The 19639-nt window shown below is 45.5% G+C and overlaps 2 protein-coding genes across 2 annotated transcripts; one reads left to right on the top strand and one right to left on the bottom strand.

The window, feature by feature from the left end:
• The first annotated feature begins 436 nt into the window (after positions 1-436).
• On the top strand, positions 437-7290 carry LMOD3 (leiomodin 3). Its single transcript, XM_010115559.2, has 3 exons — positions 437-889; positions 2709-4076; positions 6763-7290. The coding sequence occupies exons 1-3, from the start codon at positions 602-604 to the stop codon at positions 6787-6789; spliced, it is 1683 nt and encodes a 560-aa protein (XP_010113861.1). The 5' UTR covers positions 437-601; the 3' UTR covers positions 6790-7290.
• Positions 7291-9322: 2032 nt separating this feature from the next.
• Positions 9323-18851, bottom strand: ARL6IP5 (ARF like GTPase 6 interacting protein 5). The gene is made up of 3 exons (XM_086755345.1): positions 18443-18851; positions 11384-11601; positions 9323-11067 (listed from the first exon to the last, which is right to left on the bottom strand). Exons 1-3 carry the CDS (start codon positions 18616-18618, stop codon positions 10895-10897), a joined length of 567 nt encoding a protein of 188 aa, XP_086611471.1. The 5' UTR covers positions 18619-18851; the 3' UTR covers positions 9323-10894.
• Between the last annotated feature and the right edge of the window lie 788 nt (positions 18852-19639).

Raw genomic sequence — 19639 nt, 5'->3', positions numbered from 1 at the left:
GGAGAGCTCATCAGTCAAATGATGGCTGTAGCCACACCAAAACCATCTGCAACATTCAGCCAGGCTTTAGCCCTGGCTAAAGGCAGTGAAGATCCTGCAGTCGCTGGCCCTTTTGAGATATTGGAGACGTTACGGATGCTGAGACTTCGTGCTGATTCTTCCCACGGTGCAGAATTTCACCCGCGCACCTCGCAGGTACCATCCACGCCACGCTGTCCAGACACGAGGTGCAGCATTGAAAGGCGTAGTGCCCCGGGAATCCTCTAGAAAATGGCCGTCCCTTCCCTTACTCAATGGAGGACGCACCAGCTGCACTGAAATGTCAGAAGGGTTTGCACAGCTGACAGGTTGCTGAAAATGGAGCATGGCAGCATCGCCATAAATTCTCTTTATCCAGCCAAGTGCAGCTTAATATAGACTTAGCCGCACAGTCTGTCTCCCAAACTGAGACTGAGAGCTGCCACAGCTCATGACCAAAACATGAAGTTGTCTATTTAACCGAATGAACTACTGCTAGTGGGGGAAAAAAAAAAAAAATCCTTTGAAATTTAACTTTTTCTTTATGTTTAAAAAGTAATAGAGGAAGGAAAGAAGAAAGAACATGTCTGAACTCAGCCAAAACTCTGATGAAGTGTGTCCTGAGGACATCAATGAAGATGAAATCCTGGCAAACCTGTCTCCCGAGGAGCTAAAGGAGCTGCAGTGTGAGATGGAAGTCATGGCCCCAGACCCCGAAGTCCCAACTGGGATGATACAGAGGGATCAGACGGAGAAACCCCCCACGGGGAGCTTCGACCACAGGTCCCTGGTTGACTACCTGTATTGGGAGAAGACATCCAGACGCATGCTCGAGGACGAGAGAGTTCCCGTCACCCTCTTGCCCTCCGAGGTAACAAGCGAAAAATCACAAATGTTTATTATGCATCTGCTGTGGGATCTGTTTTATAGCTTTAATACCTTAACCTACCTCTGCTTCTGTCCCTTATGTAAGGTAGAGTACAAACAATTTTAAATTCTCCTTAAAAGCCTCAGCAACGTCAGGATCCAGCTTGGACTGATGTCAGGGTTTGTTTTTCCTAAAAATTGAGTTAAGCTTTCTAATATAAGAAAATCCTAATTTTGTTTCAGTAAAGCAAATCACTGAGAAATTGTCATAAAATCAGTTTGGAGGGTGTAACTTGAATTTGCTTGACTTCGTGTGGATTAACACCATATTGCTTTTTCATAGAAGACTACATTAAGCATATGTATTAAACCAATAAATTGAGAAAATTTAATGCTGTACTGGACAAAAACCCAAACCCCTGTATTTTAAGAATGTGAAACATTCCCTAACGACCAAGCATGCAAACTCCATGAACTAGTCCAATCCTTTTCAATACAGTACTTACGTTAATTGTACTATCCCTGTAACTTTGAAATAAAGTTAAGGTCATAGATAGATATTTTTCAGGATGAGGGCCACACTTAAAAATAGGTTAATATAATGGAAACTTGGCCAGATGAAACACATTCATACCTGAACCTAAGTGAATTTGAGGTAACTGATTTTTATTTTTCTTTAAAAACCAGTAGTTTTGCTAATACACAATGACATAATACATTATGGACTTCCCAGGGCAGGTTTCATGGGCTACATCTGGAGAGGAAGGTTGTTTTTCTCTCTCCTGCAACACCCTTACCCTCAAAGAAACAGGGTTAGGCTTTTTTTTTAACATTTCTGAGGTTAAATCTGTAATTTGAGTGTAGAGCTGCCTGCTGCATTAGCAACTGGTCAAGTGGTCCCAGTACTAAACCCATCCACTGCCACAGCAAATAGGAACCACAGCTCTGAGGGCAGAAGTGACTTTGTGACCATTTTGTCTGACTTTTGGTGAAGCAAGAGCCATGACGCTGCCCTGCCTGAACCAGCACAAACCTTTTAGGAAAAAAAATCTTGATGTTCATTAGCATTTCTCATTGATGGAGGGTCCACTTCGAAAAAGATGCTTGAAAATAAAATCTCAGCTAGAAGAGTCTCTGGAGATGGTGGAAGTTTACAATTAATTTTATTTTGATGCTAGAAGCCCCACTGCCTTGCAACACCTGTGTGCAGAGTCCAGCTTTCTCTCTCTGGACTCAACATAAAGCTAAGCTAATATTTTGCTTCATTTTCCTTGACATGCTTCCTTAGCTGTGATGCTCCAGCAGGTACCAGAGCAGGCGGCTGCCTTGTCTCACGTGCTGGGTGACGGCACTGTTGTTACCATGTGCCCTCTTCACTCCTCCTCAGGCCGAGCAAACAGTCAGTGCTTAACACCAATTTCCACTTGTTTGTGGCATACGAAACAAACTTTCTCTCTTGGCAAGGAAACGATAAAAACACAAAATCCAGAAGCAGACTTTGGATTAGAGACTGTTAGCCCCCAGAAAGGTTCAAGAACCACCTTAACATAGCAGTAAATACATACAGGAATTAATGGTCAGGATTTAATTTAACAGGCAAAGATGAGAAATTGGTTTCCAGCCACTTTAAGAGCAATTGTTCCCGTGTTCCCAAGCAAGCCAGCATAGCCCTGAGTTATGGTCAATGACACTTTTAAGGATTATTCTGTAATGTATGGGCATAGAGGTGTCTAAATCCAGCTGCTACATGTCTGTTTCATCAGAAAGTGAATGTAACAAAGCCGTGTTCAAGTATCTCAGCTGTGAATTTTTGTCTTCCTCAGAGAAGCGCTGCGGAGGAGATGGAAGGAAAGGCCGGCAGCAGTGGCGAGGCGGTCAGTGGGAGAGTGCCAGGAGCAGAAGGAAAAGAGAGACATTACCAAAATGAGCACTTGTCCAACTCAGGAACACAATCTGGGGAGACAAACAAAGATGGAAGTGATAAAGGTAGAGATGAGGAGGAGGATGAGGAGGAAGAAGAAGCAGAGGAGGAAGATGATGATGAAGAAGAGGAGGAAGAGGAAGAGGAGGCTGAATTGGAAACAAAGGAGACTTACACCAATGAGAACCATCACAGTGATCAGATAAGTAAAAAACCAGATACAGAATCAGGAGAAATCACAGAAAAGCCGAATGAAAATGAGAAGAAAATATCAAAATTAAACATCCCCAAAAAGTTAACACTGGATACCAGCTTCATGAAGCTAAGTGCCAGGCCTTCAGGAAATCAAACCAATTTAGAAGACAGTTTGGAGAAAGTCCGAAAAAACAACCCGGACATGAAAGAGCTCAACCTGAACAACATAGAAAACATCCCCAAAGAAATGCTGATAGACTTTGTCAATGCCATGAAAAAGAATAAGAATATAAAAACGTTCAGCTTGGCCAACGTGGGGGCCGATGACAACGTGGCATTTGCGCTGGCCAACATGCTGCGGGAGAACAGGACCATCACCACGTTGAACATTGATTCCAATTTCATCTCTGGCAAAGGGATCGTTGCTATCATGAGATGCCTGCAGTACAACGAGACGCTGACGGAGCTCCGCTTTCACAACCAGCGGAGCATGCTGGGCCACCAGGCAGAAATGGAGATCGCCAGGCTGCTGAAAGCCAATCCCACCCTCCTTAAAATGGGATATCACTTTGAACTGCCGGGGCCCAGGATGGTGGTGACGAACCTGCTTAGCAGAAACCTGGACAAGCAGAGGCAAAAGAGGCAAGAGGAGCAAAGGCAGCAACAAATGAAAGAGCAGAGGGAGTTGATAACGATGCTGGAAAATGGACTTGGGTTGCCTCCTGGGATGTGGGAAATGCTGGGAGGACCAATGCCCCAGCTGAGGATGCACGAACCCCCGCAAGCCCCGAAACCACCCGTCCCCACGTCTGTGTCTCCGAGCAAAAGGCAGGAGAGCACAAGGCAGCCAGCCCCCGCGCAGCCCGTCAGCTTCAGAGTGATCAAGCTGAAGAAGACTCAGCGCAAACCTGCCGTGCCAGAGTACGTGGAACCCGCCGAGAAAACCAACCTCAAAGACGTCATCAGAACGCTTAAACCAGTTCCTAGGAGAAGGCCGCCTCCCCTTGTCGAAATAACCCCGAGAGATCAGCTACTAAACGACATTCGTCAGAGTAATGTTGCTTATCTTAAACCGGTAAGTGCTCAGCGATGGCCGTGAGGGGAGGGAATCGCCCTCACCCAGCGCCCTCCAGAGCTCTCATCTCAAACGTTGGCCGTTCTGAGGGGCTTGCAAACACATCCCCACGCTGTGTGCTGTCGTCTTTTTGCATCGGGCTGCCTTTCCTGGGATGCAGGTTATTGTTTCCTCTGGCAGCCCTGAGGTGTGGCTCGCACACAGAAATGACGGCAAGTGCCGAGGCTGCAGCCTTGTGCGTCCCTGTCTGCATCCAGACACGTAAAAGAAAGGAAATTCACTTGGGAGGTAAACAAAACCACAGAAACTCAACGGTAACATACTAGCAATAGGGTATTAGTTATGACAGGCAAATGCTATTATAAGATGTTTTCTTCAGGAGAGCAACAGGTATTATTTTTTCACATTAGTCTGTCCTCAGTCTCCCATAAAAACCATGTTTCTCTTTCCGACAGCCCTGTTTTTCTTTAACGCTCACTTTACCCGAGAAAGCATCGTCACTTGGCCCATTTGATAAAGGGTAAACTGAAACACTGGCAGCAAAATAACTTGCCCAAGGTCACTTAAGAAACTGCACAGAGGCAGGACTTGGGTTTCCAGTGACATGCTGGCCACGCTTCCCTACCTCCGCCTGCCCCCATGGTGGGTGCCCAGGCCCCTGGGCTGCCCACGGTGAGTAACCACGCTCCTTCAGCGCTGCCGCACACTCGCCGGGCCAACACTATGGGAAGTGAGAAGGGTCTGTGGTACAGTTGTGGTCTGGGACAGCCTTCGGTTGAATCATAGAATAACTTGGGTTGGAAGGGACCTTTAAAGCCCATCCAGTCCAACTCCCCTGCCAGGAGCACGGACATCTCCAACCAGATCAGGTTGTTCCATCTCCAACCTGGCCTGGAATGTTTCCAAGGATGGGGTATCCATCCACCACCTCTCTGGGCAACCTGGGCCAGTGTTCCACCACCCTTGAAAAAATTTCTTCCTTATATCTAATCTAAATCTACTCTCTTTTTAAAGTTTAAGACCATTACCCCTTGTCCTATCACAACAGTCCTGCTAAAAATTTTCTCCCCATCTTTCCTGTAGGCCCCTTTAGGTATGGGAAGGCTGCTATAAGGCCTCCCTGGAGCCTCCTCTTCCCCAGGCTGAACAGCCCCAACTCTCTCAGCCTGTCCCCATAGGAGAGGTGTTCCAGCCCTCTCATCATCTTCGTGGCCTCCTGCGGGCTTGCTCCAACAAGTCTATGTCCTTCTTAAGTTGGGGGTACCAGAATGAAATGAAAAGCTTTAGTGAGGGGGGAGCCCCAAACTGTGATAACTGCCTCTTGGTGATGCTCTTACTTGGGTACTAAATTCATGGGCTGGCTGTCTCAAAACGCTGGCCACCAGATTTAACCTTTGCTACCCTGAAATGTTGTATTTCTTTACATTGTACCATTATTCAAGAAATACTAATAGCTGACTGACCTATTTGTAGCTAGTGATGGTGGTGCATCCGTTTGCTGCTAAGGCTAGAAGAAGAGGACACAAAATCCATTGCAATTAAAAATGGTCAAGTAGTATTTTGCAATTCATATTTTGTTTAATGTTGACATTTTTATATAGTGAACCATATTTTGCTTTTATTTATACCTACATACAAGTAATTATTCCCCGACTAATTCTAGAGAGAGTAGTGTGTCCTGAAATTTTGGCAGGGGCAGGTCCTGCAGTGACCCTGGTCCAGGTTTAACATGAACTTGGTTTGACGGCTGTGGTTTCTGCTGGCCAGTCTGACTTGACTGCAGCCAGGACATCTCCTCAGGGCACTGCTGGCCCTTCTAGCTCTCAGTCCAGGTTTTGCATTTCAGTGCCACGTCTAAGACACCAAGACTTGCTCTTGTAAAGGTTACGGTTTATCTGTACCCGCCAAGACGGCGCTTGGTCTGTCCCTGCCACTTAGGAAAAGGGAGGATGATGGCACCAGTGCTCTGCCAAGCACAACCCTCACTTTACACAGTAATGATTAAGAAACCTGGGTGCTGCCAGGTGCCAGGGAGCAATAGTGAACCCCAGTGATTCCCCCCAGAATCCTCAGGAGGTTTTTATAAATGAGGGCTGCAGGGCTTGGGGCAGACAGATCAATTCATGGTTCATCCTAAATGGGCCAGATAACAATTGCTATCACAGCCCATGGAAAGGTGAAGCAATGGACATGCGCTGGGGTTTTTGAGTTGTTTTTTTTGTTTGGTGGAGTTTTGGTTGGTTTTTGGGTTTTTTTTTTTTTATGTGGTGTTTTTTGGGTTTTTTTGGTGTTTTTTTTTTTTATGGTCCCCTGCGATTGGGCCACATGGCTTGGATTTGGGGCATTAGGGGGGGTGTTCTCACCTGCCTGTGTGATCTTTGTAACTCCTTATTTGCCTCAGTATCCTCAGTTTCATCTCTAAAATGCGGTTTTATTGCCTGAGCTGGGTATTTGTTCATTCCGTGGCGGGACTCACTGCTCTCAAATTGATTTACTTGATTTAAGCATCGCAAACAGCAAGTGGGCGATTAAAAACAAAAGAAATTCCCAACCAGAGCTCCTTGGAGCTCTCAGCTGTTACATTTTTGATGTTTCTACAGTTTCTAAAGGTTTGTATTAAAATAAACTGGCTTGGGAAATAAGACTGAGAAATTTCCTCCTTCTAATACTTACTGTCCTTGTCCAGGTGCCATTGCCAAAGCAGCTGGAGTGAAAGACCAGACTGACCCAAAGAAAACAACTTGGAATAAAGACTATTCAAGTTTTGCTTACGACTGTTTCAGCACGTTTTCTGCAGGACCCAGGTGGTATAGATAACTCTTTGGGAACAAAGCTTGCGATACACACTTTTGTAAGTGTGGTGAAAACAGCTGCTATGGGAAAAGTCAGTGCTAAGCGTTTCCATCGGGTATCAAACAATCCTGGTGCCATCTGTCTGCCAAGTGGATGTGAGGCTCCAGTTTGCGGTGGGAGTATTTTCTCAGAGGCATCAGTAACCTTGTCTTTCTAGTTTGTCAGCAAACTATTTTACTTCCACATTGTCCTGCTGTTGCCGGATTCTGCAGGAACATGCTGTGCTTTATCTAATCTTTCTTTTCACACACATGCTCCTTTATTATTCTCTCATCCATGAGAAATGTATTTGGTTTCCATGTATACAGCTTCATTTTTTAGTCTAAGGAAACAGAAATGAAATAAAGCTCTCTCCATAAGATGTGTGCAGCACTTTGCGGCTAACAAGACACTCACAAAACAGAACAACTGCTCTGGTATATCAAAAACCTCGGCTTGATGGTTTCACGCTACCTCTATGTCAGAACATAGTCTAGTTGGTATTGTACCCCTTCAGCATATAAAAGATAATGACATGCTCTGCTTTGAGAGCTGTAATCTTCATTCCCCACAGGTCACCTCTGTCCATGATGTAATCCTTGATTACAGCCACCTTGGAGCGCACTGAAATGCCATTTCAGGGCTCTCTCTACACTGCTTTGAAGTGGCAAGAGGCTGAGTCTTACCCCTCTATTTGTCAGGGGTGTAAAAAACTCATCATTCCTCCTCGTATGAGGTGTGAATAGCATGTCTCACCCTCGCAGGGCTGGATATACAAACTTAGATTTTCCTTAATAGTTCCATGATTTTCTTTTCTCCTCCTCTTTTTTCAATTGCATTAGACTTTTTTTTGCTGTAAGCCTTTTTTGTAAAGCAGCTACAGGTAAGTCACTTTTTATAGAAGATATCCACAAGAGACCAGTTGTTTTTAGTGTTTTGGATTTTTGTGTTTTTGTGGTGAGTGTGGTTGTTTTTGTGGTTGGGTTTTGGTTTTTTTTTTTTTTTTTTTTTTTTTTAAGCCATTTAAAGCTGTAAGGCATAGGGAAAGAACAAAGCCTTTCCCTTTGCTAGCAAGCAGCTCCCCTGCCTACCTGTGGCTGATACACTTGCTGAAAAGGCACAGCCTTGCAGCTCCTGGCAGGATTTTTTTTCAGGTAAGTCTCATCTTGCTCCTGCCTGTAACTCTTAGCAACCTCCCCTGGCAGCTAAATCCTAGTCCTCCCTTCCCACATTTATGATAATAGTCCTGTAGTACCAGCAATGTCCAGGACCTCTTTGAATCCAAGGTAGTCTCCACTGTCATTGGTTCAAGTTTTCATTTATCCTTGTCCTTTTTGTATTTATCTGGTCTCTTTCAAATCTCTGTGTTCCAAACTTGTAAAGCTCCTTCTCAGCTCTGCTTCTGCCTGTAACTGTAAAGCTGCAGACTCGGGCAATACCTCAGGTTTTCCAAAACAGAGCAAATAGTTTTTAAGTGTATCCTGTAAGGGGAAGGGGAGACCATTTCTGCATGATAGAGACATAAAAAAGGAAGTAATGTTTTCATTGCACCAGTTTCATACAGCCCTCTCTTTTTGTAAAGGGTGTGAAGTAGAAAAGGGAAGGAATTTGGTACTTTTAGCCAAGCCCTTACATGGAGCACCACAGCAAGTGACAAGTGCAAACAGCAACTCCCTCAGAAAGCTATCACACGATGCTGCTCTCCATACTGGCTTCAAGGTCAGGCTAGCACAGCTAAGACTTCAGCAGTTGGGACAGGGAAGTACAAAGGAAAATATATTACAGTGCTTCACAATCTCCAACTCAAGCTGCCAAGCGCAAGTTACTGCTACACCCAGAAGTAGCTAAAGCAGCAGCGCTGCAGCCCCTGACACGTATTACCAGGGTACATACAGCAGGACCTGCGAAGCCCTGCTCTGATCCGTGTTCTCCCACTGAGCAGCCTCTTGAGAGATCACAGGAGGAGGGAGGCAGCCAGACACAGAGACTGCACCATTAGTTTGAGAGCAGCAGAGCTGGCTTCCTCACAGTGCTCAAGGCACAGCTCCCCAGTAATCCTAGAAGCAGAAATCCCTCTCAGGTAATTAAAAGAAATGTAAAATCCCAGTTAAGTAAAGTAGAGTTATATAACAGTACGAAATAGCATGAACAAATGTTTAAGAGAAGCCTTTCTAAGGATGCAAGAGGAAGGTGATACCATTCCTGCAGCTTAGAGGTCTCCCATGCCTCAACAAAATTAATACAGATACAGAGCATTTAAAGGCAGCAGCTCATCACACGCACGTGGCACAAGCTGCACACGCACGTGGCACAAGATCTCCCACCACGACTCTAGGCAGTCAGCAACCATAGAAACAGAAATAAGCCCAAATTTACAACCACTTTTCCCAACCTGAAATAAATGCACTCAGTAATCACCATTAGAATTTATTTTTCTTCATAACTGTGCAGTTTTTAAAATTCTACAGTAATGATGAAGTCATAGGCTACTATGTTCTTTAAGTGTGGAAAGAGTTTTCAAAAAAAACAAAGACCATGCGCTACAAGTGAGGAACAGGCCATTGACTCTTCAGCTGGAATCTACAGACATTTTCAATAAATACTGATCACTTTAACACTTAAATGGAATGACATGTTCAGATTTCTACACAGTCCACTATGAAAACAGCATGGTAAGTTACAGAAAAGCTTCAACTTTAAGGATCCTTGCTTTTTTTTTTTTGTTAAATTACTTTGTTAGAAAAGAGAAATACAAGAGTATTTGAAATGGAGTGTCACCTGGACAACTTTTTGCCCCCCCTCTATTTTTGGTAAGCTCCGGTTATCAAGGTAATTCCTCAGAGCTGGCAGTTAAGTTAAAATATATATAAAAGAATCCCACACACTACTTTCAGGAGTTGTTACAGGCAAATATCTTCATGAATTTGGAATGGGTTTTCAGAAACTGTGTGTTGACATTATTGCTTTTACTTGTAAACCTGAAATCCAGTTTATTCCTTTGAAGAGTGTCAGAAGTACAGAGTCAGAGATGCATGTTTTACTTATATCTTTGCATTCTGGTTAAGAACAAAGAAAAAGATGACCCACACTAGAGACCACACATACACCTCCATCTACCTAACAGCCTGTACAGACTAAAGCAGAACAAGGTAAGTCCTAAAGTAGCAGTATTTAAAAACATCAGTAGGGTAGAAACCTAGCTCATCCAACCTATCTGAAAACTTTTTTTCCTCCCATGCTTGGCCATAGTTTTGCTGGTATGCAAGGCAGTCTGGCTCTCCTGCACAGAGGAGCAGTTTCTCTAGATCAAGATTTTGGAGAGAACAAAGGTGTATTTTACTGGAACTGACAGGCACAGTGCCACATACATTCTTCATGCTTAGATCTACTTAGACTGTTTCCCAGCTGCTAAAGGAGGAATGTGAGGTGAGGACAGGAACCCATATTTGTTACAAGTATTGCACAGTTTTACCACTTGCCAGGTAAGCTAGCAACATGGTCTCAAGCCAGACCGCTCAAGTGAGAGATTTGGAGGATGCAAGAGATCTCTACTTTTGATAAATTCCAACTCACCTCGAACATTTTCAGCCTGAAGGTACTATACAGCTGGCTAAACTGCCACCCTGTAGAACTGAGACGAAAGCGGTGTTACTTTAATAGACAAATTTGCTACAAGACAGTTTGAGCGACTGCATTCCATAGGTTTCCATCTCTTTCTCCTCTACCCCCAGAAGAAGAGACAAACAAACACATTTAAGTTAGTATGTATTTGTGTAAACACCAGAACATTTTGCTATATAATAGAAAAAAGTTGCTGCTCTTATGTTCTTAGAGGAGCCCTGAAGACCTTGGAATACCTGTATCCTGCAACTATTCATCTGTACCACGTGCATTTCCTGTTTTATACACAAACTGAAAGCAAGCTTGAACAATAGTAAATAGTAACTACACTCCTACAACAGGTAAAAATACCACGTTGCAGCTGCTTACTCCTTCACTTTAGATATGTAGTCAGCCAGTTTGTTGATACTTTCCTCTTGCTGTTCTAGAGCATCCAGTATGATGCCCATTGGGGTCTTCTTCAAGCCTATTCCTTCCATCTTGTTCTCCAGCTTGTTCTTTATGTTCCGGAGCCTCAGAGAAGCATGGACAAACATCACTGCATGATAGAAACACACCTATTAATTGTTAATGCCCAAGGAATGCATAGTTCTTGCAGCGTTCATCTTAAGACACACTCCAATGCCATGACATCACTGGAAGATGAAGTCTCAATGACCACTTAAGTAACCACAGGTACTTAATAATATTAAAGATGGCTTGTGCTGTTTTGTCTGTCCCCTTCCCCCAGTTTTGCTTTGGGATCATTTAAACAGAGAATAGTAAAGGTGACGGCCAATTTGACTGTGCAGACTTATTTGAGAAAGCTCAAGTCACACACCCCTAGCCCCCCAGAAGAGAGGAAAAATACTTACAGAGGAGAGGCAGCGTGATCCCAAACATGAACACCATGACATCTCCCAGGTAGGAGATCAAGAAGTAGCTAGACAGCATGATGACCACTACAAATGTGGTTGGGTACTGCTTCTTCAGCCTGCGGAGTATATCCTTGTTGTGCGATACCCACACAAACCCCAGGAACACCAGCACCACCACAGTGCCACCAATCAGCATATTGAGGGGACTCAGAAATCTGGAGAGAAGAGGAAAGAAAAAAGTGTCCCATTTCAGGGCCTTCATGACTTGTGTCCATATGTCAAATGTCTAGCTCACTGGTAACTTGTTACTAGGGAGATAAGGCATTAAGTAGTCAGCTGTTGCTGTCAAGACCTTTATCAGCCTCTGATTTTCAGGCAGAAGATAAATAAAGCAACAAGTGCAACTGAACAAGCTACACTTAGCAGTGCATTTATATAATCTTTGTCTTTAGGTTCACTTCCTGAGCAACAGCTCAGCATGAGTTTATGCAGCACCTCATCAATAGAAGCACTTACCACCAGGACCCCTCCAACTTGTGCAATTAACACCTTCACTTGATACCAGGCCCAGAGTTAGTAAATGGAGCACATGGAGCCAACAATCAGTTGCCCAAAGGATTGATCTTCTCCCCATACATGACCAAAACCAGGCTCAGCCTAAGCCTTCAGATGAACTAGCTTTCTGTATTATCTTGTCTGTTTGCAGAATGGGGAAGGTAGGGGAACACTGAGTAAAGGAATTTACTTCACCATTTCTTCTTTCTGAGTAAACTTTTGCATTGGTTTACACCCAAACAAAGTAATTTTATGAACCTGCACAAGGAGCTTACTACTGTCAGCACAGCAGATGGGAGCCCAGTCCCAAGCAAGCATGCCTGAGATTCAGAAGAAACTGGGATATGGGATAAAGATCTTGCAGGAAGAAGAGCCAGGCCTGGCAAGAGGGTCACTCTGAGGTCTGTGTTCTGTTATTGTTATCTGAGTTACCAAGCACACCAAGCCATCGAGTGGATGGATCAGCTTTGGACTATAAACAGCAAGTGCCTTTTTCGGACCAGGGCAAGAACATCACCTGCTCTCAAACCACCTTCCCAAGTATTTAGAGCTTGTTTAGAGTCAAGCCTTCAGCAACAACTTTGCTTAGCTTGGCTCTGCACTCACACAAAGTCCAGGTTCTATTATATTTCACTTACCTAGTAATAAGCTGTATGATTCCATGCGCATTCTGATTTACTTGCTTGTATGTGCACTGATCTAACTTCACAGCAGCTGAAGGCTCTGAGCTGCTATCACTACGACAGCAGCCCCGATAAAGCCGGACACAGTCAAGATTTCCTCTTGTAGACTTTGCAGTCTTACTGTTCCAAAGCTAACAGGCACAATGACTCACCACTCTGCCCCACTGCTGAAGAGGATGCTATGGTTTGTGGTCTGTGCCTCACATCCGGCACAGGCAGAAGAAATCTGTTGCTGGATTGGAATGCCAACACTCTACCTGCAGTGCCAGAGAGCATTTTCCTAGAGAAGGAAGAACCCCCAAGAATTATTTCAGAGCAGAGACTGGCTCTTGATTCTTTAGGTCAGTTGTGCCAACAGGAGACAGGATGACTGGATGGAAAGAGATTAAAATTCAGAGTAGTTCTCCACCTGCTTCTGCTACTCATGCGGAACAGGCAATAGGGCTTTTTGGAAGGGGTGATAGGGCAGACTTGCTTATTGCATCTGAGTCACTCCCTGTAGCCAGCCAGATTATTTTTAGCTCTGAATTGTCAGTCTTAAATTTCCAGGCTGGAAAAAGTGAACAGCATTGCTCTGGAAATAAATCAGTTTCATCTGTGCTCCTTTGCAGCAGGAGAAGGAGGGTCATGACTGAACCACACTCATGCCTGGCTTATATACGTACTACCACATATGTGAGATTCTTAAAGTAACAGTCACTTCCACATCGCAGCTAGCTTAGACCAGAAATGGACAAACTTACTCAGACAATTCACACCAAACAAGTTTTTGTTCCCAAAAATCTACAGGCAAGATAATCCTGGAAGCAGGAAAGGGCTAGGCAGAGCTCTTTCCATATGTCTGGTAAATACTCTCAAAGCTTTATCTTCCCTACCCTTCCCTCTACTCTCATTATAACTTCAGAAACTGGTGGTGAACAGCAAACCCTCCATATTTATAAGGAAAAGACCAAAGACTTCTCCGCACAATAGTTTTTTTCTGGTATTACCCAGGTTCTGTATAACTGACTGGCTGTAAGGGATGTGAAGAAAAAAAAAGCATTCAAAAGATCTCACTTTCCTAGGAAAAGTTACTTGAATTACATATTTTCTGAAGTGGGCTGCATTCCAATGCGTACAAGGAAACAGCGAAGATAAGTATCAAGTGAATTCATTCAGAGGCACATGAAAACAGATGGGGACAGCCGTTGCCACTAAAAATTGGTATTCAAATTATCAGCCATGTGTCCACAGACTTCAATACTGTTGATTACAGTACTGGGTAAGGGTGTCATATGCCAAGCTCCCCTTTATTGCTTGACTCGCCCACAGCATAATTCACAGCACTATCTAGGATTCTTCTAGAAATTTGTACGCAGAAACTTCTCCAGCAATGGTATTTTCCAGGAAGGCAGACCTCCATTATTCAGTTTCGCTCAGATCTGTTGTCACACTGGTTTCGAAAACACACTATCTACAGACTAAAAATGGAAAGAACATGGACACATTATTTTAGAATACCAGTGTGTGGGGAAAAAGAGAGCTGTATAAAAGCCCTGGAAGTCACCTTATAGTTGAACCACCAGCATTGATATTGGCCTTATTTATATAGAGACCAGAACACAATACGTTGAATTCATGCTCTGGCAAGAAGGCTGGAAGTCTTTCAAAGCTGCAGAGACAAGGTAAGTGATCGGTCATTAAGTATGTTACAAGATACTTTCTAAATAGAATTCCCTTTAGCAGGGACACCTCTCAAATACCTAAAAATGTAATGCATGGAACTATTAGCGTGGCAAGGGTGTGGTAACTTGAGTTTACACTGCTCAGGTGACTTAGGGGAAGAAAAACTCTTTTAGGGTTGGAGAAGAAAACCACTAACTTTCATGACCCTGAAAGGAGTCAGTATGGCAGGACTAAATAGCATCTGCGGGTGCTAACAGCCCAGAGCTCAGCGCATCCAAGCTGGATGATCTTCTGCATTGCTCTCTGTGGTGGACAAGGTACAACCCTGGTAGGATGCTGTGACCTCCAGTACAGCTGGGACAAACTGGCAAGGAAAAGCTGTCACCTACGATTCAGTTCCAGCAGTGCTGCTGGGCAACTTGCAGTTGCACTCCTGCTGCCCTTCAGAGACCAAGTTTCCTTCAGCATCTGCTTCAATGCAAAGTAAAGAGAGGGAGAAAACAAATAAAAGAAACATCCTGCCTGGCTTCAGGCTCCAGGGACCCAGGCGTTGTTCTGTGCCAAGTAGCACGGAGGGACATTTTATTTGTTGAAGTAGTACCACAAGATAGCAGAGATACAGCAGCAGGTGGTGCAGTTGTGTGGGAAGAAGTACTGATAGCAAAGTAGCTACCTCTGGCCAGCAAAACCAGATTAAGATGAGATACTTCTCGGATTTGTATTTCTAGACTCTGTCCTACATGTATAACAGGACAGGTTATATTTCCCATACAGGTGCGGGAAAGCCCAAAGAGCTCTGCTGTCAGCAACTTGCTGCATCTTCTTGACAGGTTACTTCATATCTGCACATGTGTGCACACACTTATGGCAGGAGAGGTGAGTACTTACTTGGAAAATACATGGCTGTAGCGTAGAGAAAAAAAGAGCTAGATGTATCCTTTGTGTAAGGCAAGAAGCCTTCAGCAGCATAAGCCCGGAAATAGGACAGGCCACATAAAAAGCAAAAGCAAGCTAGCTCCATCCTTAAATCATCTCCGTTTTAGATTACTGTCTCAGGGTGATTATTCAGCAGTTGCTGTTGCATCTGTTTCTTTTGCATGCGACCAGGCAAGTCTGAACAAAGGCACTGAGTAGGAAGCTTCCAGTCATTGAGAACATCTTATTATTTACAGCAGCTCAGTTAGGCCATGACATCAAATAAGCATGAAAATTCCCATTTAGAAGAGCTTTTCCTCCACTGTATTCCAAGCAGTGAGCAAGTGAGAGCACTAAAATTCTTCCTTCCTCACTTGTATTAACATTAAGGTTCTGCCTCCTCTCTCCCAACACTTCTAGCTTCAATGAGGTTATATAGCTGGAACTAGAGGTAGCATGTACAACTTCGCACTCTGAAATCCAGTACACCTTTTAGTACTGTCAGATTTGGAAACTAATTTTTAGCAAGTACATGGCAACAAAAACCTGGAATAAATTATTACATGAGTTTAAGCAGTTAAGTTTGAACTGCAAGACAGAGAAGCCTTGTTGGAATAGGTGAAAGCACAAATTCCACTTATTAACCAAATTGTTTGAGAGGGAGTTGCAAGCTGTTGTGGGAGGCACTAGTTTTAATAAATATCTGTATAGCGCTCACAATGATAGGGCCCTGGCTCAGGGTAAGAACAGGCAGTCCAGTTCCTACACAACTGGGAGAAAGGGCACAATTTGATTTAGATCTTTGTTTTTATCAGCAGTCTACTGCAACAGAGTTGGAGGGAAAAAAAGAAAAAAAGGAAAAGAAAAATACACTAGTTTAGTTTCATTCTTAAAGGAATTTGTGGCGAGGATGGAAGACAAGGCTGCTACCACCAGCCTAGTAGAGTGGCATTAATTAGTTTCAGCTTCTTGCTCACTGATTTATTACTTTCTACCTAGTCCTGCAAGCTGAAAGTAAAATTTACATTGTTGCAAAGCACAGAACATCATTTACACATAGCACTAGCTATCAGAGAAGAAAAAAGGAGGGAGAGAGGCAGGGAAATGATGCAGTAGAGACCATTACAATTCCACTACACTCACAGTAAGGTCATTCCATACCTGCTAGAGAGATGGTAAAAGGCTGGAGAGGTCAATTTTGCTGTATGAGAGGCAACAAATTGAAGCCGCTGCCATAAGCATTGTACTTCCAGCGCCAAGAAAGCTCTAGGCTACAATTTCCATGTCAGCCCAGCACATCACCACAGCAACCAGATACTACAATAGCTGAAAATACCACCTCTGTATTACAAGTCTGTCTGTATAATTAGATGGTTTAGGAACAGGTAGAGCTGGTCATGGGCTAAGTTTAGTTTTGATCACAAGAAGACCATGACAGTGGCAGTTTCAATGATCCTCTGTTCCTAGGCCGGTATACAGCCCTGAAGGTCCTAAAAAAACATGATTCATCGTTTATCACTCCGGGATTCCTGCCTATTACAGAATGAAGTCCAAGACGACAGCTTAGTCATCAATTTAAATTTATCGGGAGAACTTTCCCTTTCCCCAAAGTCACAGCCTGGCCAAGTGAAAAATCTTTCCAATAAAAGAAATGGACAGATTCTTTTTTCTCTATCGAAGTGTTATTCTGTTTCCTTTAAGAGTTCTTCCATCATCTTTTACTTCAGTGTTATAAGAATGAGATTCATCATATAACAAAGGCCCTAAGACATGTAATAAAAAAAACCAAACTTGCGATCAAGATCCCACTTCAGGTCTTTCTCATCCTTAAGTTTTCAATTCAGAGAGTTAGCACTCAACATTAAAATATTAGAATTACAGTTCTGATATTAATATTTACCTTCTGTGACTCTCTTCCTCCTCCACCTCCCACCCCAGCAAAATAGTGGGAAATAAGTGGGAGTTATATCACCCTTAATCTGAAGAAAAGACATTGGAGTTCAAGAGGAGGAAGGAATTTAGGAGACTGAGTAAAAGATGCTGCCATCTCAGTTTTCCAACCAGAGAATCTTCACCAACTTAGATGCTGGGTCAACAGCTTCAGAAGCCCTAACAAGATGCAGACCAACCAAACACAAAATAAATAATAAACAAATAAACAAAAAGGATTTAGGGGAAGAATTTTAAGCCTCTGCAACATGCAAGATAAGATACACTTCAGCCAAAACCACCCTGGCCTAGTGGCCAGGCAATTCTCCAGTGTAAGTGTTCACATTCGCGCATTGTTTGTTGTGAAGAGTGGAGTATTTCAGTTTCCACATTAAGAGCTTAATCATCAGCCTCTGCTGCATTGCTTAAGAGCTTTCTGACCAAAGGCCCTAGAGCAATACTTGAAGAAAAGTCACATAAGCTTTGAGTCAAAAGATTATTAGAAGGTTATTTCACAATTCTTTTTAAGAAAGCCGGGCCTTACAGAACATCATACCAGTAGATGGTCTTGCCTTCACATGGTCTCAATCCTGCCCCAAAACAAAAAGAATGGGTACCTTATTTTATATTAAAGTTTTTTTTCAGTATGAGCTAGCTCAGAAATAAGAAAGGCTTTCTCCGTCCCTTGGACATAAGCTTAAAATTACAAGCAACAGAGAGCAGATTTTTTTTTTTTTTAAAGAGAAGCTTATCTCAGCTTGAGCAGTGACACTGGACAGATTCAGTGAGGAAGCACAGATCACCGCACAGGATGCGGCTCTGTTTTTCAGTGACAGCTGGCACAAACGCACCGCTGCCTTCCGCCCAGCCCAGGGTGCCCAGCGACAAGCCCGGTGCCTGGAGCCCTCTCCCTTGGGCAGAAGGGCCTGGGGCTCAGCCCGTGGACAACGAAGAGGAGAGGGAGCCCTCAGACCTGCCAGACCCCCACCAGTGAAGAAATAAATCCTAGATCCTACCCTAGCCCCGCCTCCACAAGGCAGGCTGTAACCAGGCCTTAATTTTTTTTTTTTAGGCGACACCGAGTAAATCAGAGGTTTAAGGAAAGGCAGAAGAAGCGAAAGGCGGCTTCCCTGCCCCTGCACCCCCGACACCCCGCCCGGCAGCGCAGCGCCCGGGGCCGGGCTGGATCGGACCCTTCCCCGTGGCACCGGGCCGAGGAAGGGGGTCACCCCCGAGCCCCCCCCCCCGCAGCCCCCCGGCCCCTCCTCGGCTTCTGTCGCCGCAGGGAGAGCGAGGCCCGCGCACTGACCCCACGATGGAGACGACGGCGGCGGCCACCATCAGGTAGTTGGTCTGGTAGTAGAGCAGGTTGCTGACCACCCGGTTGTTCCATTTCGAGATGTCCTTGAAATCGGGCCGGGCGAAGCGATCCGAGCCGGGGAAAAAGTCGTCCCAGGCCCGCAACGGCGCTACCTGCACCTCCATGGCTGCCGCCCCGCCGCCGCCGCGCAGGCCCCGACAGCTCCGCGGCACCGCCCCGGGGCGGCTCCCGGCCCCGCCGCGGGCCCCGGCCGCTTCTCGGCGCGGGGAGCGAGAGGTGAAGAAGCGAGCGACAGCAGAAGCGAACGGGCGTGTGCGAGCCCCGTCACACCCCCGGGGAAGGCAGCTGACAGGGGCGTCGCGCTGCTGCTGTCAGCGCGCTCATTGTTTCTTCAGCAAAAGGATGACGAGTCCCGCACAGCGAATCCCGCTCGCGTCCTTTGTCACACGGCGTCTGGTGGCACAGGGTCACGCAGCGGCTGCCCCAGCCGAGGAGGCACTGGGGGTGTCGCGCCATCGCGGGGGGGAGGCCCTGCTAGCGGGGCGATTGCGCCCCAAACCCTCCAGCTCCGGAGGGGAAAGGCGCCGCCGGTTCGGACCCCAGCCATACCCATCAGAACGGAGCGCGCTTCCAGCGCTTTCACGCTTCACCTTGAGCGCAGGCTGGCTGCGCCATGTTGGGTGACAAAGGCCTACCCAAAATGGAGGCCGGGGGGTAAAATAAACCCAATGTAACCGCAACGCTGGAGGCTGGCAGCTGCTTCTCACAGCTCGATCTGAGGATTTGGATCCCAAAAGTTCAGAAGCCTGAGGCCTGAAGTGCAGCCCTGCTCCGCTTCCCACTCTGCGCGTGGGCACCGTTCCGTGTGTTACTGTCGGAGAGTGAAGGCTCCTGCGTGCAGAAGCTGGTTTACGTGTGCTCACGGGCCAGCCCCAGCGCAGAGAGCGCCGGTCAGGCAAAAAAGAAAAACATTTGAAAACACAGCTCGGGTGGAGAAGCCGCCCGGTCGAGGCCGATCTCGCCCCCACCTTTTGTCCCTGTTCATGGCGTAGGCTCTAAAGCGCCGCGATCGCCACAGGCCTCGTCCCCGAGGGTGCCGTGCGAGGCTCCCGGGAAGCATCAGGGAGGCGGGCGTAGGGAGAGCCCCGGCTGCCCGGGGCCTGGCACGCCGGGGCGAGGCCCGAA

This window comes from Chlamydotis macqueenii, chromosome 10 (assembly GCF_036417535.1).
Source record: "Chlamydotis macqueenii isolate bChlMac1 chromosome 10, bChlMac1.mat, whole genome shotgun sequence".
In the NCBI taxonomy this organism is placed as follows: Eukaryota; Metazoa; Chordata; class Aves; order Otidiformes; family Otididae; genus Chlamydotis; species Chlamydotis macqueenii.
The sequence above is the reverse complement of the archived record's forward strand: the minus strand, read 5'-3'. Positions and strand labels throughout refer to the sequence as shown.

Coding starts and splice junctions, on each gene's coding strand:
- ARL6IP5 (XM_086755345.1), bottom strand. CDS start 18,618: ATGGAGGTGCAGGTAGCGCCGTTGCGGGCCTGGGACGACTTTTTCCCC. Junction 11,602..18,442: donor GCCGTCGTCTCCATCGTGGG/GTCAGTGCGCGG, acceptor TCTTCTCTCCAG/ATTTCTGAGTCCCCTCAATA. Junction 11,068..11,383: donor GATCACGCTGCCTCTCCTCT/GTAAGTATTTTT, acceptor TCTATCATGCAG/TGATGTTTGTCCATGCTTCT.
- LMOD3 (XM_010115559.2), top strand. CDS start 602: ATGTCTGAACTCAGCCAAAACTCTGATGAAGTGTGTCCTGAGGACATC. Junction 890..2,708: donor TCACCCTCTTGCCCTCCGAG/GTAACAAGCGAA, acceptor TGTCTTCCTCAG/AGAAGCGCTGCGGAGGAGAT. Junction 4,077..6,762: donor ATGTTGCTTATCTTAAACCG/GTAAGTGCTCAG, acceptor GTCCTTGTCCAG/GTGCCATTGCCAAAGCAGCT.